This window comes from Rousettus aegyptiacus, unplaced genomic scaffold (genome assembly GCF_014176215.1).
Source record: "Rousettus aegyptiacus isolate mRouAeg1 unplaced genomic scaffold, mRouAeg1.p scaffold_m13_p_15, whole genome shotgun sequence".
NCBI lineage: Eukaryota > Metazoa > Chordata > Mammalia > Chiroptera > Pteropodidae > Rousettus > Rousettus aegyptiacus.
In genome coordinates, this window is record NW_023416290.1 from 14,035,169 (window position 1) to 14,060,145 (window position 24,977).

The window sequence follows — 24,977 nt, forward strand, 5'->3', positions numbered from 1 at the left end:
CTCAAGAGTTTAGAGCAATCTTTGGTAGAAACAGAAGGAAGTGTTTTCTAGGCAAAAAAAAATGTCATGAGAAAAGTCACAGAAGTGTCAAAACTTCATGCCATGTTTGAGAGGCTGTATAACAGAAGTGTAAACTGCTTTGCAGGTAAATGATGGGAGGTGAAAATAGAGACTAGAGGCCAATTTGTGAAAGTCAGTAAAGCTGGTTCAAGGAACCACAACTGTAAAAGAGCTCGACATATATCTCATTTACGTTGAATAAATGTATAGTGTTTCAGGTGGGTTTTGAGTTGGTGGGAGAAATTCTCTCTCTTTCTCTCTCTCTCTCTCTCTCTCTCTCTCTCTCTCTCTCTCTCTCTCTCACACACACACACACACACACACACACACACACGCTTTCTCTCTCTCTCGTTAAATTAAGGTCTTTAATTACCCATACAAAATTGTATCAAACACGAGCTGGCAACCTAGGGCAGGAGCAGATGCCATGACCCTCAGCGTGGATATCTAGAATCTGTCTTCTGGGTGGAAGGGTGGAGCTATAGCTGTTCACTCTTTGTCTTACATGTTTTCAAAAGCCCAATTCTTGCTATGCCGCTGTTATTTCATACTTGGGGTGGACATCTTCTCTCAACAAAACTTATACCCTGTAAACATGCACTCTGGATCCCTCCTGGTTCTTGAAGCAGGCTCAGCATCACTAAGACCATGTCCTCAGATGTGGGGAGAAAGCAAATTAATGCCTGGGGTCCCTGATGATCAATATCTCCACCTTGAGCTTTCCAAAATTCTGGAAAGCCCGGACTCCCATAACGAGAACGTTCACTTATATGGTTCCCTCCTCCAGGCAGGAGGAGATTTTTAGTCTTTCACTTACAAGAAAAATAACTAGCGATGAAAGTACAAGTTCCCAATTGTGATCAAATTGCAAAGGAAATCCTCCTTCCTCTGGAGGCCTGGAATGCTGCCTCTGTGTGATGGGCGTATGTAAGTTCTCAGCCTCCCTCCTTCCTCCTGAATAGATGGTACCACTCCCCGCCCACCCTGTATCCATTTATGACTTTTTCCCAATAGGACCGTAGCCTCCTTGAGGAAAGTTTTGTTGAATTCCCGACACCTAGCACAATACTTGGAACACAGTGGCATCTTATTAATTAGTTGAAGAATAGCGATATTTTGATGTAGTTCAGGAGTAGTCAACAACTTTTTTTTTTTAAAAAAAAAAGGTAGGCTGCTTGAAGGGGTGAAAGAATAAGAGGAGGAGTCATCAGATATCTAGAATATTAAATAAGAAAAGAACATACATGCCATGAAGGCCTCTGTAAATCTAGGAGAGCATTTTTTTTTTCTTTTTTTTTGTGCAAGATGAAGCTTCTTAAGCATGGTTGAGTTTGAATTACCTCCTGATAGGCTCACGGGGGAAGGATGCTAAAAACCAGATTGAATTTTATTTTTAAAAATACGTTTTTGTGCCCAAATGCATTTCATACTATTATACCTATGATAAGAGTCCGCATTGTGAATCACGTGACTTGTCTCTTCCCTATAACACTTTTGTTAAGTCAGTACCGAGGTATAATGTACGCAAAGTAAATCCAAACTGTATGTGTCCAAGTGTGCAGTATTGAGTTTTGACTTGTGCATAAACATCCAGATACAGTCTATCCACCACAATTAAAATGTTAACCTTTGTAACCTGACCGTTCTCTTATACCCTTTATAATGAACCCCTTTTCCCACCCCTCGCTTCTGAAACCACGTATCTGTTTTCTTTCTCTAAAGTTTTTCCTTTTCAAAGATGCCATATAAAAGGAATCATCTAGGCAGTAGCCTTGTGAATTTGGCCTCTTTTGCTTAACATAGTGCGTTCCAGATGCGGTCATGTTGCGTGTGTTGGTATCGTGGCTGAGAATATCCCATCGTACTGAGGGGCCACGGAGTGTCTGCCATTCACCAGTTGGTAGACATCTGGGCTGTCAGGGACAGTGCTGTAGCGAATGTGCATTCACGAGTCTGTGTGGACGTTTTCATTTCTCTTGGGTGGGTAACCGGAAGCGGGATTGCTCAGATGGCGCTCTAAGGAATTTAGTTTTTATTTGGTATGTTTCAGAGGTCCTTGGGTACCTTTTAGGCAGTAGGGTGACAGGGATAGATTGTGCTTCAGAAAGATCCTCAGGACAGTATAGAGCATGGGGACAGAGAGACAGGAGGCGGGGAGACTGGTTAGGGAACCGTTGCTTTTCTGTCTACCTTGTGGCAGACACTGCCATTTTTGTCACTCTTCAGGGAACAGGTCTAGGACATAAAGTCATGTAAGGATTCTGCGTTTATTGGTGGTCGGCCTCCCTCCATGCACCATGAAATAAAGACATCTTTTTCCATGGAAAAAGTGGACATTAAAGGTAGTCACCATTAATTTTTACATAATCTAAGGATGCATCGTTAGTGCTTTTTCATGCCTTTAATCATTCTTTTATTATCTTTTCCTTTTTATGTGCTCTTACTGTTTCAACCGTTGCATGGCGATGGCAGCTCGCCACTTTTTTTCCTTCTCTGTGGTTTCGGAAAAGGCTAAACTATTTGTAATGGCAATGATTAAAAATATAAAAAGTTTAATATAGTAGAGACAGCTTCCTCCGAGACCATTTTTTAAAATCCACGTTCCGCAAAATTAACAATCCATTTCGGTACCTCCTAGGTCTACTTTGAAAGATGATTAATGTGATTTAAATCAACTGAAAATTAGAAGCACAGGATTTCCCAGTTCAAAGAGACCTTAAGAGAAGCAGCCCCAGTCACTTGTTTGTACATGAGAAGAGAGAGTTCTCCCCAGGGCCATTGTCACCTCTGCTGGCAGGGCCAGGACCATGTGCCTCCCCCCAACCCAGGACCATGTGCCTCCCCCCAACCCCCGACCATGTGCCTCCCCCCAACCCAGGACCATGTGCCTCCCCCCAACCCCCGACCATGTGCCTCCCCCCAACCCCCGACCATGTGCCTCCCCCCAACCCCCCACGAGAAAGAATTGATCTGTATGGTATTTTTTTTTTTTTACAATGGGGAAAGTTGCCTTAGGCTTTTATACATTTAAAAATAAAAATAGTCATGATAAGAGAGGAGCAATTTCAAAGAGAGGAGCAGTAGTTAGGAGCTATTAAATGGGGAGATATGTAAAAAGAGACAATAATTTGTTGGTAACAGGTGCTATGAAGTTTTTAATATTTTGTCTATTTTTGCTATTACTTTGACAGTAGGATACTTAGTCTGGCTGTTTAACAAGCGTATTGTTTGAATGTTGACTGTTTTGGATGTTCTAAACTGCCAACAGTTTTTTTTTTTTTTTCCTTATAAATAAATCTCACGTTAACTTTAGCCGTGTAACATGGGAGACGTATTTGGGGAAACCGACGATGCCAGCAGTAAAACGCTCTGCTCAGATGCACGCCAGGCTTCCCTGGACCCATCGGCATTTTGCTGACAGACACTTTCCACACAACCAAAATGAGCAATTGAGAGACATAACCCAGCGCTGAGATGACAAGACACTAACTCCCGCCGCTATAAATCCACCTCTCCGTCAAACGTCAATTCATTTTGCACATTCTCAGCATGTACGTTAACGTGTAATGACACACAGTTGAAAATACCCGTCATGCGCTATTTTTTCAGCCTCTGCTTTAGACATTTATAATTTTCAACAATAGAATGCTGAATGCACCAGAATGAAACAAAAGTGATCGAAGTGTCAGTTTTATTACTGGTGAGAGCTGAATTAAAGGATGGGGCTGAGATGAGCAGGAATAATAGGTTTCTTGATATGAAACCCCAGAATTAGACATGCCCACCCGCTCCGCGAACAGCCCTGCCCCTCCCACGTGGGGTGCTCAGAGCAGTGTGAGGGCTCCTGGAGGAGGAGATGGAGGGGCACTCAGCCACACAAGCTTGTCCCTTCCTCAGCTCGGTCATCAGAGAAATCACAGCACCGCCCCCGTGGGGAGGGGCAGGAGAGCCAGAGTTTCCAAGAAACATCTCGTTTGTTTATTTATTTATTTATTTTTTGAAACCAAACAAGTAGGAAATAAGTGTCCCTTTTCTCCCGTGTGGACAAGAGATGGGAGGTGGCAAGCGACTGACCTCTTTGGCACCTCAGTGGCCACATTTGTGAAGCTAAATTTCCTGTGTCAGGGAAGTTAAGAGAATAAAAGATGCATAAGCACCTGGTATGGAGATCGGCAAACTGGCCCGGAGTGAATGCTGAAAAGGAGAGTAGCGATTCCATTCAGTCTTCATTTGGGTAATTCCACGTTTCTCCTTTGCCTGTTTCCCTTGCATTCTCTAACTGGGTTTTTGATTTGGATAATCAGAGGAATTTGGCACCATCCTCTGAAATGGGTAAATATAAGAAAGAATCGACTTGTGAAGAATAGTGATTTCCGTTTCTGATCTCCTGAGCTTGAGGCATCTGTGCCAGAAATCATAGGCACTCGGAGTTATGGGTTCTGCAATGAAGGAGAAAATTAACTAATTAATTTGTAACTCAGTTTGGAAATTGAATAGTTAAAGCCCTTTAGCGGGCTGAAGACTGACCGTGAAGAGTGCTGGATTGCAGGCATCAGCAGAGGGCAGGAGCCCCCGAGGAGACGGGGCGGAGGTGGAGAGGCCGGGCCTGGGAGGAAAAGCAGGAGAGTGGGCAGCACTAAAGGCCAGGAGGGAGGTCATTTCAGGGAGGACGCAAGAGGGGACAGAGGCTGCAGAGGGGTCGGGCGGCCTAGGAAGGAAAGGGAGCAGTCAGGCTTGCAGAGGAGACCATAGGCATCATTAGCTCTCAGGCATGGAGCGCCTACTACATGCAACCACGGTGCTGTTGGCTCATGAACAATATCCACTTAACCCTCAAAACCTCTGCCCCCCCCCCCCCCTCGTTTTATACATTAAGGAAGTGAGGGTCACAGAAGCCTAGTACGAGCTTGGCTTAGGTCAGAGAACTGGGACGGGACAGAGCTGAGGCTCAGATCCCTGCCATCCAACTCTTAGCTGGGGAGCTCCCCTTCCAGAAGACGTGCTTTTGCCCGTGCGTCAGGCGAGCCAGGAGTGAGGGGAGGGGAAAGAGGCTGAGGACAGCTCGTAGAGGGGAGGCTGAGGTTTGTCTCGGCCGGCTGGTTGGCTTTAAGACAGCAGAGACTTCAGCTCTGTTAAATGACAGTGGGGGCTCAGAAGAATGCCAGAGCAGGAGGAGACATCAGAGGAGATGCAGAAGGCAGTGGGTAGGTGTGTGGTGTGGGGGGTGCATCCCCCACACACACACACTTTGTGACAGGATAGGGCAGAAGCGATTGAATTTGGAAGTTTAATGTCAGCGCTGAGGAGGTTCTCTTCTGGCCTTTTCTCTCTATCCCTCCGGCTCCTCCCCATGCCCCGCCTGGGGAACATCTGGAACATCTGGCTTCCCCTTCAGGGTTCCACCATTGTCACTCTCCTGAACCCTCAGCCAGGATTGTTTACTCGGGCTTCCGGGGAGCCCCTCGGTGCCCATCCTCTCCACAGGCGCCGCTGGGCGTGCCCCAGCAGACCCCCTCGCCTGCTGGCTGTGACTTCACGCCACGCAAGCATGAGAATTCAGTGTGCATTGAAGACGTGGTGCCACTCTCCGGGAGCTTATGGTTTGGAAAGGAACTAAGATACGTGCAAAATGATTATAAGAAAAGTAATGTGGGAGAAGGAAGCATACTGGGGACTTCAGTTGGAGGAGGGAGGAGAGAGAGAAACTACTAGTGTGAGTGATAGGTGGAGAAGTTTTCTAAGGAGTGGTTTTGAGCTAGTTGTTGAAGGATTAGCGTATTTTCGACTAACAAGGATAAGGAATAGGCCATTTCGTTTGGAGAAAGGAGCGTCAGAAATGGCGCAGAGCTTATTTGGGGAACGCGGGGTGGTCCACTTTGGCTGCAGTACAGACTGTAGCAGAAGCCACAGGTCCATGCTGCAGTGAAGGGACCTTGAGAGTCGGACTGAAGAGCATCTGGTCAGAAACATTGCAGATACTTTCAAAAACTCTTTTAGACGGTGTTTTAGCCAAGAAGTTGATCCTAAGAGTTTAGAAATCATACCTACCATTTTCATCCCAGAAACTAGGTCCGTGTCCTGGGAGTTTCAGGTTGCCCGTTTCCACCCAGTCCCCTCAGGACACGTGTGAGCACATGAGGAAGGGCCGTGTCACTGAGTGTGTCATACCAGGGGCGGGTGAGGGGGGTGGACGTGAGCCAGGAGTGTGCTCGTTCCCGTGGTCGTAGGTTTGGGACCGATGCCAGGTTTCTCACCACTTGTAAATCACCATTCTTAATAACTATTTCTAGACAAAAATAAAATAAAAAAATTAAAACCTCTTTTTTCTTTCAGTTAAGAAAAAGAAGCCTAAACTATTAAATAAATTTGATAAGACTATTAAAGCTGAACTTGACGCTGCAGAAAAACTCCGTAAAAGGGTAGGTCGAAGTTTTTGTTTTGTGCAGAAATGTGCAGTGGTTTATTGTTAAATAAACTCAGGCAGGACTCTTGATTTGTTTTTTTTAAAAATGTTGAGAAACAACCTTCGAATAGAGTGGATTTTCCCCCAGGGACTTTAGCATTCCACATGAAGTTAGTCAAATGAAAAGAAAAGCTGCAGCCGGAATGGAGTAGGCCTGGAACTTCCCTTCAGGCCGGCCAGCTGGGAGTCAGGCCACGCCCGTCCCCATCCAGTCCTTCAGTTTCGGGCAAATCGCTTGGCCATTCTGAGCCTCAGTTTTCTTATTTTAAAAAAATGAGAATAATAATTCTGCTTCCTATTTGGTTTTTGTAAAGATCAAAAAAAAAAAAGAAAAAGAAAGAAAGAATCAACACCGTCCAAGACCGTACGTACATGTGGAGATTTTTAATTTATAGCAACTCAATCCCCAGCCCACCCCCCACCCCCCATAAAAAGATAAGTCCAATCCTATTAGGATAGTGACTGTTAGGTGAAATGACATGAGGTTTAACATTCTTCTCACTTGGGTTTAACCTCGGGCACCTCTGGTTTTTAAGATGGCTTTTATGTATTGCTATGTCGTCAGCTAATTTGAAATATTATTTGCGTTTGTTTCTAGAGACTACAGTTTTTGAAAACAGTGAATTAACACTAGATTGAAGTTCTTTGTTCTCTAATTTGGTCACATTTATCTAATTAGGGGGCCAAACGTTTATTATTATGTGTTTAGTGCTGTCTTCACTTAATCATCTACTTGTTCTTCAGGGAAATATCTTTTCTCCATTCTGTACTTGAATTTATACTCTGTGTAATGCTCATTAGTTTCCCTGTAATATGCTTTTTGTCGTTGTTGTTTAATCAGTATACTTTGGCTGCAAGAAAAAAAAAAAAAAAAAAGGACCAGGGGATTGTAAGTAAATAAGCAACAATGATTAAAAAAATAGGAACTAAAGCGGAGCAAGAATGGGCTTCCCACACATGTATTGGACGTGCACCAGCAGTCACCATGGCTTCTGTACGCGCATTAGAGAAGGTTCCCATGCCAAGGCCCGACTTATCCTCTTTACCAGCCAATAAAATATAATAACGCCGAAGAGTGTCGCAGCAAAGCCATGGTTTACTCAATGATCCGCAAGGAATGACTGTCTTGTTCAACTTCATAAAATGAAGCCATCTACCATTTGTAGGAAATTTGTATTTCTTCGTAGCGGTGCAGCAGGAATCTTGTTTTTCTGGCATTCTCCACTTTCTCAGTACTAAATACCATATGTGGAAATGTAGAAAGACAATTTCACAGGTGACTTTTGGGATAAAAAAATAAAAAAACAAGTGAACAGCTTTACAGAAGGATTTTTTATGTAATCATAATTATTGGTAAAGAAGGACTCAATCATCAAGGGACAATAAGTCAGTGGGACATAAAAGGGCTAGAACAATCCATGGGGTATTCTCTGGTCCTTGCTTATTTGGAGGAATTATGATGCCTTCCTCAAGGAGCACGCGATACACATACCAGGGTAAATAAGGGAGGAGGAAGTGCTCACAGAGGCCATTCTTGCTTCCGAAACAACAGGGAGCCAAGTTATTGACTGAATCATTAGCATAACTTAGTCTTTTTGGGTTGTTTTTATAGCTGATATTTTCAGACGATGCAGCAGACTGTGCCGGCATGGCCAGACCCATACCGAGGCAATGCCCTTGGCAGAAGCGGTCTCCTCCCAGCTCACGCCCCAGCTCCAAGTACTGTGCGACATGAAAGTGACAGGGCACTTTATTTTTACTTCAAAAATGTAGAGGTCAGATCATATCTTAGTAATCTCTCTTGTTTAAAAAATAATATTTATCATTTCAGGGAATTTTTCACAGGCATTATATCTTGCATTTGAGTTTTTTAATGAGAGTTGCACAATAGTGTTAAGAGCGATATTCTCCAGTATGAATCTAGAGAAGAGAAATCTCTTCAGACTAAGAGTAAATACGTTTACTTTGCCAGGCGGTCCCATAAGAAGGCCACTTAGCCTCTGTCTTAAGGGGATCGATCCAAAGGATGCCTAGGACATCCAAAATATTCCATTATTTTTATAACTGTGATGGCCAAGTAAGGGACTATCAAATAAAAACAAAATGCAATGCATATTTGTTATGAATACTGTTATTCCTGTTTTAAATCTGGTAGTGGTGCGTTCAGCACGATTTTCACAAAAATAGCCTCGACATTTGCAATTTAAGTTGCATAGGCACGTGGTAGGCTGAAAATGGTTCCCCAAAAGATATCCTCATCCTAGTGTGTATTAGGAACCTGTAAATGTTAGTGCATTGGGAGAAAAGGTCTCTGCAGATACGGTTTAAGTTCAGGATCTTGAGTTGGGGAGATAGGCTGAGTTATCCACTTGGGTCTTAAATCCAGCCATGTGTTTCCTTATAAGAGAGAGGTAGAGGGAAATTTAATAAAGACAAAATAGGAGAAGGCACACACAGAGAGAAGGCAATATGAAGACTAACGTGGAGATTGGAATGATGCATCCACAAGTCAAGAAATACAGTGGAGAGGCAAGCAGCAGATTCTCCCCAGAGCTCTGCCGACAGTTTGATTTCAGCCCAGTAAAACTGATTTGGACTTCTGTTCTCCAGGACTGTGAGACAATAAATTTCTGTTGTTTTAAACCTACAAGTTTATCGTCATTTGATAAGGCAGCCGCAGGAAACTAATATAGGGGTAGTCAGAAGAAAGTCACACAGAGAAAGATATTTAACCTTAATTTTTCATTGCTTAAAATCTTTCACAGAAATAAAACAGTGGTTTTGAAAACTGTTATTCAGGACATACAAAGGACTCTTAAAATTCCACAAAAAGAAAAACGGCTTGATTAAAAAACGAGCCAAAGACCTTAACAAACACCTGACCAAAGAAGATATACAGATGACACATAAGCACAGGAAAAGATGCTCCACATCATGTGTCAGGGTTGACTTGGCTCATCTGGTTGCCCGAAGCACCACGCTGCCTGTGTCACGTGACCCCTCCCAAAGCTCACATGGGCCCTTAAGCAGATGGTCCAAGCACCTTTGATAGGTCTCCTCACAAAGAAGAAGGGAGGACATGCCACAAGCCAACTCGGTGAGGGTCTTGGCATGGGGGTGAGAACTCCTCCCTACACGTCTCTCCACCAGTGCCATTCCACAGGCTGAAACGTGTGTCTCCTGGTTTCTGATGGGCAGCAGCAGGCCCGGGACATCGAGAGCCATGGTGCAGAGGCAGATTTTCTGAGTTGACTTTCCCAGGCCCTCAACTCCCTGTGAACTGGCGAATCCACTCATTCCACAAGTAAACGCAAGCTCACTGCAGTTTTTGTTTTGACCTTCACCGAGTGACTTTTGATACAACAAAGTTTAACTCACAGAGCGGCTGTGCAGAGAGAACTTGTCCAGGACCTACGCAATGTCATTTACACCACTTCCAAAAAGGCTGGACTGAATAGAGAGAGGCCAGGGAACCTCCTTGTTAAAGTTCCTTAAAAATCATTCCTGTAGGTAGATACCATCGACGTAGGAGGTTTTCCTTCCTCTCCCACGGGACCGTAAGTGTCACTGACGGGGCTGGTGGAAAATCACGCGTGGTGTAGTGGTTTCAAGTGCAGGCTCCAGAGCCAGGCTCCCCGGCGAGTCTGGGCTCCACCTCTTCGCAGGTGTGTGACTTATGGCAAGTTGCTTGGGACTTTGCCGCAGGTGCCTCATCTGTAAAATGGGGGTAACGAGGGTCCTTGGCTACCCCGTGGGGTTGCTGTAAAGGTCAAATCTGATAACATACAGAAAGTGCTGGAGACACTGCAGAGAGCAGAGGAAACATTGAACCATGTTATTGTTATTATTATTATTATTAATATTAATCGGTATTATTATTACTGTAGTGTGGGGGGCATGTGTGTGCCAGCACAAAATAATGGGGCCCATCCCAGATAAGTCTCTTACCTGACGGACAGGCAGGTTAATGCAAGGTGAACGAGGACTTGAATGTAGAGAGATAAATCAAGCTAGGAACATTCTCTTATATTATAGTCTGTGTCAAAAATAACTGTACTAAAATATGCTGCCCCTCACAATATTAATTTTTTATAGAGATTTTACAAACACCCAGAACCCCAGCACACACACAGCCTTCCCATAATCGACGCCCCCTCCCCCGACCAGAGTGGTACATTCGTTACCGATGAACTTGCACTGACACACCGGAATCGCTCAAAATGCGCAGCTTACTTTGGGGTTCGGTCTTGGCGGTGTACCACAGATTTAGACAGGTGTGTGCTGTCTGTGTCCACCGTGACAGTGTCATACAGAGTGGCTCCGCTGCCCTGAAACGCGCTCCTGCTTCGCCCGGCCATCCTTCTCCCGCACCCCGCCCTGCCACTCCTTCCCGAAAACCGCTGATCCTTTTACAGTCTCCATAGCTTCGCCTTTTCCAGAACGTCATGGAGCTGGAATCGTACAGTAGGCAGCCCTTTCGGATTAGCTTCTTTCGCCTAATAATATGCATTTGGGGTTCCTCCACGTCTTTTCATGGCTTGATGGCTCATTTCTCTTGAGTGCTGAATAATATTCCATTGTCTCGATGTGCCGGTTTGTTTATGGGTTCACCTCCTGAAGGACATCTTAGTTGCTTCCAAGTTTTGGCAATTATGAATAAAGCTGTTTTTTGTGTAACGTGTTTTCAACTCCTTGGGGCGAATACCAAAGAGTAGGATTTCTAGATCGTCTGGTAAGACTGTATGTTCAGTTTTGTAAATAATCACCAAACTGTCTTCCAAAGTGGCTGCACCGTTTTGCGTTCCCACCAGCAACGCACGAGAGTTCCTGCTGCTCCACGTCCTCGCCAGCATTCGGCGTGGTCGGTGGGCCGGACTTGGGCCATTCTCACAGATGTGTAGTAACATCTCACTGTTGTTTCACTTTGCATGTCTTAGACGAAACTGTCTTTAAACTCAGAACGGAGTCCAGGAAATTTTGACAAAATTACTTGGTAAATATTAGATGACTATATTGAATAGCATTATGCATTTGAATTTATTATTCTTACATAATTATCTCTTTCTATTAGGGAAAGATTGAGGAAGCAGTGACTGCATTTGAAGAACTCATTCGCAAATACCCTCAGAGTCCGCGGGCTAGATATGGGAAGGCACAGGTATTCTCAAACCCTTCTATGTAGATAACTGTTTTGATGTCCTTCTGTTCTGTATAATTGGATTTTTCTCTGCCCACTCTGCATTCTCTTTTTTCCTTCTAACTTTTATACAGAATCAATTTCTCTTGCATATGCATACAATTAAGCAGAAAATGCTGTTTTAGATGAGACAATTAATTATTGCTATCATGTACTGGTGAACTTAGTAATACTTGTCCCCCCCTCCATATGGCTTCTCTCTGGTTCTAAAAAGAAAAGAAAGGGTAAAGCTTTTGTCATTGATTTCCCATTACCTTTACGTCCCATCCCATTTAGAACCACCATATAGTTTTCACATTAGGCTCCTTAGCTTTATAAATAGAGATTGCAAATGTGCTTAGGAAAGTCTTTTTAAAAATATAAGTGGAATGTGCTTGTGTTCTTTATAGTTTCTTTCAGCTGACTCATTTCCCACCAGCTACCTGCTCCCACCTCCGCTCCCAACATCGCCTTTTTTATCTGACTTTCTCCATCTTCCAGCCCCTCGTTTCATGAAGCTTTTCCACATTCACCTGTAGCTGCCACGTGCCGTTTTGCACCCCGCGATGATCGTGAACACTCTAGCGATCTCTGTTCTCGTGGGTCTCATTTTCCAGTGGAAGATATTTGACAAACGATTTACTCAAAAATTATTTAGTGCAAGCCCACTATGTGCGAGACCCTGTTCTAGACACTGCAGATCCACCTATCCACAAAACATGTGGAGTTTTCATTGTAATGGCGAAGACAATGCATGAGACCAATTAGGAAAATATATACACTTGCTTGTGGCAGGTGCTAAGGAGAACCAGCATAAAGCAGAGTACAGCCACGGGCCACGTGAGGGAGGTGAAATATTGGATAGGGTGGCAGGGAAAGGTCTACCGAAGAGGCGACATTCAAGCAAAGCCCGGAAAGTCTTCATTAATTAATTAATCAATCAATTAATTAATTTAAAGAATCGTATGAAGTGTTTAAAATGAATGTATTAGCTCATCTTACGTAATGATGTATGTCACAGAGCAAAGAAGATAATGGAATAAAGAGCATCCCCATTAAGATTTTTTCGGCTGTAGGTAAGGTGACTGAGAATGGAAGGGGAACAGCACATCAGATAAGGTGACCAGACAAGGCCTCTCGAGGGAGGTGACAAGTGGCTGAGATGTGACAAGGTTATGGCAGACGCTGACCGGGCGGAGAGAACAGCAAGGGCAAAGGCTGTGGTGCAGGGCAGTAATCTTGGTATGATAAGCTTGAGGACAGAAAGAAGGGCCGCGGAGGGCGGCGAAGGAGGACGGGGTAGGCCAGGGCCTCGCAGATTGCGTTCTGTATGCACTGGGAAGCCATTTGGAGGGGTTATGCGTCGGCGTGACCGTCTTTTTTTTTTTTTTTTTTTAAATAAAATTTGCTTTGGTTTGGTTGCTGGGTAGAGGATGGATTATGAGGGCCAAAATAGAAGCAGAAATAGGAGTCACTGTTGTAGGTGCACTTGAGATGCGGTGGCTCACACTGTGGGCGGGGCCCAGGCGATGGGGAAGCGGGCAGAGGGCGCAGCCAAAAGGACTTGACGATGGATTCGCTGTAAGGCCAGAGAAAAAGAGGACCCCGGGGCGACTCCTGAGTTTGGGGTTTGGCCAGCCGAGGAGAGGATAGTGCGAGTTACGGACCAGGAAGATTGGTAGAGAAATGGTTTGGGGGAGGTGCCAAGTCAAGAGTTTGATTTGGGTCCTATTAAGTTCGTGACGCCCATTAGACTTTCAAGTGGACGTGTCAGGTAGAACATGGATTTACAGAGTCTGGAACTCGGTAAAAGCCATGGCCGATATACAGATGCGTCAGGGAGTAAAGCTTCCACCTGGTGACTTGAGATTCTTGGCCCTGGTGGGGAATAATAGATGCAGAGCCACAGAAATTTTCCAGACCGAGGAGAAGCAGGCAGCACCCCATCGTAGGGGGTCGATGCAGTGACTTGTGTATGACACTCACACAAGAACTAATACATCTGTAGATAAAACAAGTGTTTCGCTCTGAACTAAAGATGCCTTCCACTCAAGATCCAGATGCTCCAATTTTCCTACCTCCCCATTAAAAGATATTAAATTTTTATTAATTAAATTTTAGTGACTTACGGTTGTGAAAAATTAATACAAATAAGTCCTTTTTATCTGCAGTACAGACCAGGGTTAGCAGAGAGCAACTATATCGTTTTTGTAAATTAATTTGTCAGTAATCCTCCACAGTTGCTAAATCCTATTGCTGTTAAGCCAGAGAAAATATGTTACCACAAGATCATGCCTATTGAAATAAGTGATGTGCTTTGTCACTGGTACTGACAGTCCTTTGATTAAAGAAAGCATATTAACTAGAGAGATTAATGATTAATACAAATGCTAATTTAATTATGACAGAAATGTTTTATGCTTTAGAATTTTTCTTTATATGTGATATTAATTGTAGGTACCAAAATCTAAATAAATGCACTACATTTTTGCACATGGAGACTGCTGTATTTATATCTATATTTAACAGGAATTTGAGAATTAGGCTTCAGCCAATATTTTTTATCTCTAAACTATTATGCTACAAGGTGTTATTAATATTTACGTTACTATGGCATAAAGTAAAATGTAAGCATGGTAAATTAAATTTTAATAGAGTAATTTCAAGGAAATTTAAAATGCATAGGAGTTTAAAAATAAAAATTCAACAAAAGATGGATTTTATAGGGAGGAATAAATGATGACTTTTTCATTCTTTGGTAGTAGATTAAATGATTACTTTGAATATCCCAACAAATTTTTAAAATTCAGCAACATTAAGTTAAATATAGATTCTAGTATCAATCATTTCTAAAATAGCACTGACGTTGTCTCATTCTTTGGATCACTGTGAAAGTTAATTTTGACCAAGTTCTCTGAACATCAGACACACATTCTCGAATTATACACTCAATTCACTTAGTTTTCTTATACAGACCATTAATACCTCCAAGGCAGAAAATGACCCATCTCCTAGGAAGATTGAGTGGGTTGAGTCAACAAAAGGCTTTGGAATGTTAGTTAACTACATTAACACGTTAACTTCCTGTAACAAGTATTCAGTTTGAGCTCAAATCATTTTATCTACAGTGCTAAACTGATAAAAATCAATCTGTCTAATTTTGATTTTCAAAACAAAGCCTATCAGTTTCATTCAGGAGATTTTAAAGAATTGTGTACCATTTTAATACTGATATTTTCCCAAGTGTAAAATGTTTATACTTCATTAAATTGAAGGACCTTCAAGGTAGGGGAACAAGTCATCTATAGATTGTATCATTTTTTCTCTCTTTTCAGATTAAGTTTAGTTAGAGATTCCTCTTTCTGTAAAGAAGGATTACCTCCATAGGCATTGTCCTTGCGCTTACTTTGATAAGACCCGCCTGTTCCAGGATCTCTTTGGTAGCTTGAAGAAGCTACCAGATGAAAACAGTGAACTAGACGGTCTCAAAAGGCTCTCTCAGCTCTAGGACACGGGCGTTCTGTGAAGTCATCTGTAAACCAGCATGTTTTGGGGGAGTTAACTCACCATAGCCAAACTCACAGCAAACTGATGCCTAATCAGAAAGGCCAGCATGTGAATGTATGGAAAGCCATATGGTCAGGATGACCAGTGTGGGTCATTGGCATTGGACTTCCTCTCCTGGTAGATAAATCTATTCTGGAAACCACATGTGGGTTTAAACAGATAGTTTTATAGTCTGAAGGTTTCTTCTATCAAGCAAAGGCAAATTGCCCTTTTCCATTCTAGGGATTTTTATCCTGTCAATTTTCCTGTCAGCTTCTCTGTCCGCTGCTTCAGTTCTTACCCTCATCATCCTGGGAATCTTATCTAATCAGTACATATTAAGAAGTTATTTTTTGATGTGTTATTGTCTGTAAAACGTCCTACTGATATTTTGTCAATTTCTGATTCTTGCAAATTTTTCATTTTGGGGGAAGGGATGGATCATTTTCTTACCACGTTCTCAAATCATGGAGTTAGTTATGCTTTTTTTTTTGCAGGCATCTATATATTAACTACAGCACACACTTTATTTTAACAAAGTAAACATATTAAATAGACTATTCTGAGAAAAAAATTTACGTCTGCTACTTTTAGCGTCTAAATGGTAACCTTCAAATTGTAGTCTGCCAAATCTGATGAGATTTTGATGACCATGTTACACATTCTCCTCTCTCTTCCCGTCTCTAGTCTTTCACTCCCCGTTCTCAGCCTCTGACTAAGAATCTTGCTCATTTCACTAAGAAGGTAGAGGTGTCCACGGAGGACTTCCACATGAACCCGCCACTGCACTAGCACCCTGCCTACACCTGCTCCCACGTGCTCCGCCTTCCCTCCTGCTGGCACGTTCTGGTCCCCTGTCCCATCCACTCAGATGCTGAAGACATGATTCTAATTTTCGTGTCCCTCTCTACATCATCGGATTGTCTCTCTCCACTGAGTCTTTCATATCAGCTTAGAAACATTCTGTAATGTTTCCATTGTTAAGAAAAAATCTCTTCCTTGTCTCTACAGTACCCTCCACTTACTGGCCCATTTCTCTGCTTCCCTTTACAACAAAACTCCTTGAAAGAATTGTCTGCACCTGTATTCTTCCTGAACCTACTTTCTTCCATTGAGTCCCCTAAAGTCCCATGGAAATACTCTTGCCAGGACCAGCAGAGGCCCCACCCTACCCAATTCGGCATCTTGCCCAACCTGACAGCCATTTCTAATACGATTGCTCACTCCCTCTTGATGCTTTTGTTACCTGGCCCCCAGAACACCACTTTTACGCCGTTTCTTTCTTCTTTCCACTTCTCTGTCCTTTGTGCTGGTCCTCCACTGTTGTTTTGCCCTCCAGTGACCTTGAAACGTTGTGATTCCTTAAATTCTGGTCTTGGACCTCTTCTTTTCTCTATCTACATTTACGACTACTTCTAGAGTCTTAGCTTTAAATACCATCTCTATCTTAACAATTCCCCAATGTATGTCTCTCACTCTGACCTGTCTCCTGAACCTCAGACTCATATATGTCCCTTCCTACCCAGTATCTCCACTTAGGTACCTAAGAACCATTGGGGTTTAATATGTCCACCACTGAACTCCTGATTCCAAGCCCGCTAACCTGCTTCTGCCCTATCTTCCCATTCCGAGGGAATGACAGTTCCATCTGGTAATTGCTCAAGCCCAAAACCTTGAATTGACTCCTGACTTCTGTCTCTTCCTTTCTCTCATACTGTACATTCCAGCCATCTGCATGCAAATCTGTTGGCTCTGACCTTAAAAACATATCTATAATCCAACCATCACCATAACTGCTACCCTAGTCCAAGCCATCACCCCATGCCTGGAGTCCTGCTGGAACATCCTACCTGGGCAGTCTGCTTCTCCCCCAACTGCCTCTATCTGTTCTCCCTATCACTGTCAGCGTGATCTTTGCAACACACATATCAGATCATGTTAAAAACCCCAGTGCCTTTCCATCTCACATAGACTTAGCGTAGTACAACTGGCAAGAGCTTACCAGGTTCGTCACCTGACACCGCCCCTGTCGTCTCCTCCTTGCTCCCCTCTTCCACCAGCCTTTCCTCCATTTGTCTATTCTGCCTCACGGCCCTTGCTCTCCTCTCTGCCTAGAATGTTCTTACCCTGATATCCTCATGCCTTGCTCCCTGTCTTCCTTCAAGCCCTTCCTGACCATCCTGGTTAAACCAGCATCTTTCCTGCCTCTCCACTCCCAGCACTTCTAAGCCCGATTTATTTTTATCCACAGCATTTACGGCCATCAGAGGCATGGTACTCTTATTTGCATATTGTCTTTCTGTCCTTCCAAGAAAGAAGTGAAATGAGAAGAGAGCTTCGAGTGTTTTGTCCAGTTTGTCTGCCGTATGTGTAGGACAGTGCCTGGCTTCCTGGAAATAGCTGTTGAATGAATGAAAGAACACAGGAATAAACTAGTGAAAGAACAGGAACTGTGGACGGGAGTCCTGTCTATATAATGTTAATGTGTAACATTGTTATAAATCTTTATCAGCCCTAGTATATGAGTCTTGCTTTTCTGATATTCTTTCTCATCCATAGCTTATTAGCTAACTTTCTATGCTCTATTATTGTGCTATATAACTTTCTATGCTATATTAGTAAAATAGCATGTTCTGTTGCTTTCCTTTGTTTATTTCTTTATCTCTGGATAAAAAGAAGATATTCCTCTATCTTGGATTATTTTTAAAGCATGTCCAAAAGTTAACTTTTCGTGAATAACTTGGGTGATCACAAATATAGCTTGTCATGGGGCATTTATCCAGTGTGGGATTTCCTCTAGTGTGAAGACGATTTGGCTGAGAAGAGGAGAAGCAATGAGGTGCTGCGTAGAGCCATTGAGACCTACCAAGAGGTGGCCGGCCTGCCAGACGTGCCCGCAGACCTGGTGAAGCTGAGTTTGAAGCGGCGGTCAGACAGACAGCAATTTCTGGGTAAGATGGAGAGTTCATTGAACAGCACATGCCACGCTTTTGTCTTGAAGAGACCGGAGGCTGCGTGTGCTCTTAGAAGAGTCTAGGTATGTGGGAGGAAACCTGAGTTCTATAACTAATGTCAGGGGACTTACCTGACTCTTTCTTAGACTGAAACAGCAAGCCTCACCTTAATAATTACAGAGATGCACCCTTCCCTTCTCGCCCTGCACCACCCATTTGAAAGCTGAGGTGAATGGGATGCCAAGAGGCTGGATAATTTACTCAAGGAATTGTAGCAAATAAATTACTAAGTCTGGAATCAAAAACTCCTCCTGTCAGGCCAAATTTTTTTCTCTCTTAACTTTAACACATTGATTTATGCAGGCTGAAATTATGAATGGGGCAATTTTAATAGGGGAATATTAGCAGTTCCAGGGACTCTAAAATTTTTAGCTGTAAGGTTCGACTCTATTCCAAGGAAAATGATAAGAGAAGACTTTAATCACTTAGTAATTTGCATGTACTTTGAAAGAGCAACATAAAGGTGTCCCCTCTGAGGGCGAGGCTAGGCCGCAAGGTCACTGCGGGCAGGAGATATCAGTGAAGGTGACAGGGCCCTGAAGCTTACTCACGAGGTTCCCGGATGCACAGTGGGCGGGACAGGGAGATGCCCGCAGGACGGATCTTCACCTGGGTCGTTGTAGTGGTTAATAAAGGAAGTTCAGAAGCAGAAGAAAAGCGTGGAATTAGTCTGGGCACACGTAGGGAGAAAGGAGGGTACTGAGTCAGATTTGTTTTGAAAGAATCAACAGCTGAGCAAACCCACCCCGGGTCAGCCAGTAATGGGGAGCGGGCCATGGGACAAGTTGGTGATGTTCTGTGCCCATTAGTTTATCTGCTCGTGAGATATTAGCTTATCAATGGTCCTGTGATGCTCTTGGCTAATATTCAGTTTGTGGACGACTGAGCCCTTGAGGTAATTAGTTTTGTCACATATACTAATCTTATTTTGCACGTTTCCCATATTCAGTTTATCTTCCCAACTATGGCCAGGAGTAATGACAAATGGCCCCAGAAATTTCAAATTTCCATCAGGTCGCCTTGAAAGTGAGTTGGAGCTAGGGCTTTCATGACCCACGTATGCATGGCATCCGATCGTCCACCAGGGGGTCCCATAATACCAGATGTTGTCTCCTTTGCTCCAGGGGAGGTAGCTGCTTAGGAGGAAGACACCCTTAATCGCAAGCGGCGTCAGCAGTGTACCTAAGATTTCACAGGGGCTGCTAGACCCCACAGTGCTATTAGACTTTTTATTTGTTCTCTGTTCATAATTTAAAAGTTAATAATAATGAGCCAAATAAGGAATTAGTAACTAAAACTTACTTAAGAGGGAATTTGACCTAAAACGGTAAATGTTGATGAATTTAGAAAACAAAAATGTCTTTAAAATGTTTATAGTAAGAGTTGTATTCAGTGTATACTTATAGGAGTTTTTGAACCCGTTGCAACTGCGTGACAAAATGCTAATGGCCATCCGCAGAGTCAGATTTAAGCTGATCTTCAGGGTCTGTTGAATAGTCTCTCATGATTTAGTTTCAATATAAAAGGGTACATAATCTGTTTTTCTTTCTATTGGCTTTTTTTTTCTTTCTTCCCACCAAATCAGGTCACATGAGAGGTTCCCTTGTTACCCTGCAGAAATTAGTTCAACTATTTCCTGATGACACTTCCTTAAAGAATGACCTTGGAGTGGGGTACCTCTTAATAGGAGATAATGATAATGCCAAGAAGGTTTATGAAGAGGTGAGCAAGCAGCAATCTTCTATTAATGACATCAAATTATTCTGAACATGAAGTTCTAATGTTATTCATAAATTGCATTTAATACACCCAATCTCGGACTGTCCTCATTTTAAATTAAGTTCAACGGAATGTAAGCCTTACGATAGTTGACATCTTCTAAATATTGTTTTCATATCACTTTTTTACCCTTGATCAGAAAATTTTAAATGTTAGTTGGCACTTGGAATACCAAAATCTTCAACCTATAATTGTCATACTTTTAAAATGTCATGTTTATCAGCCCACAAACAACAGCCTTTTTAAAAGTGTTACTTATGATACAAAGAGGAACTCAACTTTTTCCTGAACATAAAAACGCAGCCTTTTCCTTTCTTCACTAAAAGTCGGGTCTAGAGAGAGGCTACAGACACATCTTTCCAGCATATGGAGTAAATTTCTCACCTTTTGGGTGGCATTGACTCTTTGATCCTCCAGCAATGATGCCTTTCAAAGGATTTCTACCTTATAATGGATGTTTTAATAAATGACCTCTATGTCACGAGTCACTGAAATCCGGAAAGCTGTGACTCCTTCAAGCAATGAGGGAATTCATTTGGTATGGAATAAACATGGATACCAAATGAACTTTGAAGCTGGAGAAAGCTAATGCTTCTGTAAAAGAAAGATGAACACATCAATTTATTATTCTTTAATTTAGGCCTTTTGGTCAGTGATTTTCCAGCTGGTACACTTTACATGAAAATGATACCTCTCGGTCATAGCCAATATGATTCCCGCTGTTTTTAAAATGCTGTCAAGTAGTGTAGTGACTTCATACTCAGTCTGGGGACTGGTCCACTCATTTTTATTGCTGTTGGTGCTTAATTGAAAATCATTACATTTTGGAGCAGTTATCTTTTCATTCTTGTCATATTTTTTATATTGTCTGAGAAAGCATAAGTAAGACTTTTGCTTTTTATACCATCTCTAACATCTATACAAAGTGGATTGATCTTGCAGTGCTGAAAATAAGCGGCGTCCACCAATGTCCCTGTTCTGGGTCACAAAAAAAGTCCACGTGAGGCGTGGTATTTGCTAATGGCCAAAACATAACACTGAGAGCCCAGTCTTGCAGTTTGGTTAAGGGAAAGATTGTGTATATCAGAGACTCAGGATCATATGAGTGTAAGAATTGTCAAACTATATCAGCCATACCCATTATTCAAAGTCCACAAAGGTGAAATTGTAGGATTCCTTTCCTCCCTCCCTCCCTCCCTCCCTCCCTCCCTCCCTCCCTTCCTTCTTTCCTTCCTTCCTTCCTTCCAGAAATTATGATCAAGTGTCGCCTGGGTTCTAAGCACATGTGAGATTAGGGTAGGATCTGAAAACATGCTAGTTTCTCTCACCCACTTCAGCTTTGTCCCTCCTCCCCTTTTCAAAACCTTCCTTGAATATAGTCACCCTTTTTAACTGATACTCAATCTGATATGTGAAACATTTTACTTCATCTCGAAAAGTAAAATTTTCCTGCTGTTGTTTATACGTTTGAAATGATAGTCTCATCTGAATAAGCACAACAGGACGCGGAAGGTCTAAAATATAGCTATATAATACAATTGAGTGGGGTTTTTTTAAAAAAAAACTTTAATAGACTGGAAACGTGCATGGGTTTTGCCTTTTATTCTCTCCTCTCACTTCTAAGTTAATAAGCTATATCTAATGGATTCTCTTTTCTTAACCAGTTTATCCCGATATGTTATATCTCAGTCAATGATCCTTTCCAAAAAACTGATAGTGTAATTTTATATTCTTTTCATGTTGGTTTTTATCTCTGAGTAAATTTATAGAAACAGTTGATCGTTCTCTTTCTGGGTTTTTTTGCTGTGTTTGGTCTCAGCAGACCGACTGGAACATGGTCAGGCGTAGCTCGCTCCCACGCGAGCCCGTGGAGGCATTCCTGTGTCTCCCTGCCGGTCCGTACCCCGCCAGTCACCCCAGCCACCCGCGGCGAAAGTGGAGCATCATTCCTGATCCTCCCTCTCCTTACTCCTCACACGGACCCAGTCACTTAGTCGACACACATTTATTGAAACCCACAACAATAGCTCGGGAAATAGCAGTTAATGGTGGGGAGGGGGAAGCACACACAGAGAGCGCCCTCATGGGGTTTATAATCTGGAACCAAATCACTCATTTCTTTCAGTTTTACCCTCTGCATGTTTTTTGGTTCCCCTCCTCTCTTAACCCAGGCACTCATCATCTCTTGCCTGGACTAAGACAGTTTGTACCGTCCAGGCCTGTCTCCCCGCCCCGCATCCACACAGATCGTAAATCTGACCGTCTTACCCTTGGCTCTGACTTCCCAGTGGCCCTGGCCACTTCAAACATGCTCGATTGCGTAACCTTCCAGTAAACCATGTTCGAGCAAATAATACCTGCGATATGTATGTTTACGTATTTACGTGGTGTGTGTGTATATACATGTGTACAGATATGTGATACATATTATAAAAGGTGAACATTCTAAATAAGTTTTAAAATGAAATAGTTCAGATACTTTAAAATTTTTACTTAACTGCCAAAAAATCTTATCGCTCTCACTGAAAAATTAATATTTTAGGAATATCAGTGTGCAACACTATTTACAATTATTAGATTTTTTAAATGCTGGTCTATCAAATAGTGTCATGCGACTAGTTTGTCCTGGGTTAGAAATATCAGCTGTCCCCTTTTTTGGTTGTTTGTGCTGTGTGTGTGTGTGTGTGTGCACGCGCAGAGAGAGACGGAGAATCTGTGTTCTATTGTTAGTATAAATATCAGTCTCAATTTCTTAGAAATCTTATGAAGCCACTTGTCATTTTCCGGGGGTTGATAACAACTGGTAATACAGCCTGCACATCCATCATGCGGCCACCCACATGTGAACGGCACCATTAGCACAGCGGGTGATCATAAAGAATCAAGCAGAGAGGGCGGCACTCTGGGTGCCTGGTCGCCCACCCTCCCCTCCGGATGTGTGTGGATGAGACTTGTGACTGTCCACCACGCGCATGGGAAGAGAGCCTCGGGGCACGCCTCACGCCAAACACTATATTTCAAAGACGGATACAAAGAGAAGCAGATCGTCTTGCTTGTGGTACCAAACGGGACCTTCGGTGATTTGCCTCCCGCCGTCTTCTTCAGGCTCATTCCCTGTTGCTGTTCCTGGTCCACTATTCCTCTTTATCACTTTTTCCTATGCTTAAGTGCCTCCTCGCTCTCTGTCCTCCGCCTTCCTTTTCCCTGGTGAACTCCTACTCATCCCTGAACACCTTTGAGACCTTGCCCCGCCACACCCACCCTAGAGCGAGCTAGGCTTCCCTCTACCACAGCCCCTGTGTGCCACATGCCTGTTGCTATGGTTACACTTAACACATTGCATTGCTACTATCTGCTTATGGGTTGGTCTCCCCCTACCCCCTGGCTGAGAGTTCCCTAAGACAGGAGAGTGCATCTCATTTATGTGTATGTGCCCAGAGCCTAGAAGTGGTCTGTGTCTCCTAACACGTCTAGTAAATGAGCACATTTGCTGATTACTTGAGATGATGGCTGCGTGTCTACAGTAGGCAGAAATGACATTGACGCAGCTGCGATCATTGTAATGATCTCTTTAGAGTTATGCCACCGAAGCATGATCGGCCTCAGAGCAGTTCAATCCCAGACGTCTGTATTGGGCTTTTGCTCAGCATCTAGCTCAGAAATAGGTGCTGTGGAAGGTGCAGAAGCAGAGTCTGTGCCTTCAGAGATCCCATTAGGAAGCAAATCTCCACTCCGTGCAGATTTCTCAACCTGCCGTGTTCGAAGCACTAAGGGTCAGCACTGCCTGCAACAGACACAATCCCTGTAGAGTTTATATCTTAATGGGGGGAAATAAGTAATAATAAGGCAGATGGTGATGAGTGCTATGGAGGAAAAGGAGTTGGTATAAAGAAGTTAGAAAATGACTGGCGATGGCAATGGGGGCGGGTAGGATTCTGTTTTATTTCGGGAGGTTGGGCATAGGCTTCACTGAGGTGGGAACCTTCGAGCAAGGACTTCATCAAGCACAGGGAGTAAGCCTTTGGATATCTGGGAGAAGAGTGAGGCAGAGGGGCACGAAGGCCTTGGCTTGCTGTGCAGCAGCAAAGAGTCCAGGATGCCTGAGTGGGAGGCAGATGGGAGAGGAGGCCAGAGAGGTAGAGGGCCCCAGCTCAAGGAGGCCTTGGAGGCTGTGCCTAGAACTCGGTCTTGCTCTGAGCGAATAGAGCCCCTTTGGGTTTTGAACAGGGCCTGCCTGACGTGGGATTTAGTGAGTCCGCTGAGGGCATCACATAGCGAATGGTCTACAGGATGGCGGGGCTGGGGTCCAGAGGGTCAGCAGTAAGAAGGTAGGGGAGAGATGACGGGCTTGGAGCAGGGGGGCAGGGGGCAGCAGCGCAGCAGGTGACAAGGGGTGTGATTAGGAATGTATTGTGAAGGTAGCGTTGGCCAGATTTGCTAACGGATGAGCTGCAGGAGCGGATAGAAGCTGGAAAACTCTAAAGTATTGGCAGTATATACTGAGGGCTCGCCAAGGGCCTGAGGTCCCCTCTCCTGGCACACTTAGTCCTGTGTGAGGGACCCATGGTGGCTGCATGCCCCTTTCTGACCCAGGCTCAAGGGTAAAGAGAAGCTACAGGATAGTCACTGAATTCAGACCTTAGTCTTGTCTTTCACTTCTGTTCTGTATATTAGTTTGTCTGAACAGCTTCATAAGTTGAATGTCTTTGTTTTGATTTCTCGCTGCTAATATTTAATATAGAGGCATTCTTCATCATTTATGTTTAGTCATAATAAATGCATGTAATGTTAATAGTGATTTGGTAATATTAAATATTTACCCGAGTTTTATCACAGAATATTGGACTCGCTCACCACTTTATCCTCAGTCCTTAAAATGGACTGGGTGGGACTTCAGGAAATTTATTGAATGAATGAATCATGACCTATTATGAATGCA

General features: G+C 43.3%; 1 protein-coding gene across 4 annotated transcripts in view; it reads left to right on the forward strand.

The window, feature by feature from the left end:
- Positions 1–24,977, forward strand: part of ASPH (aspartate beta-hydroxylase) — a 176,807-nt gene that overhangs the window by 108,375 nt on the left and 43,455 nt on the right. For all 4 annotated transcript variants that reach the window (XM_036232830.1, XM_036232831.1, XM_036232829.1 and 1 more), the window contains 4 exons: positions 6,394–6,479; positions 11,595–11,681; positions 18,046–18,196; positions 19,845–19,981. In XM_036232830.1, coding sequence (XP_036088723.1) covers positions 6,394–6,479; positions 11,595–11,681; positions 18,046–18,196; positions 19,845–19,981 — 461 coding nt within the window. The remainder of the gene's footprint in view (positions 1–6,393; positions 6,480–11,594; positions 11,682–18,045; positions 18,197–19,844; positions 19,982–24,977) is intronic.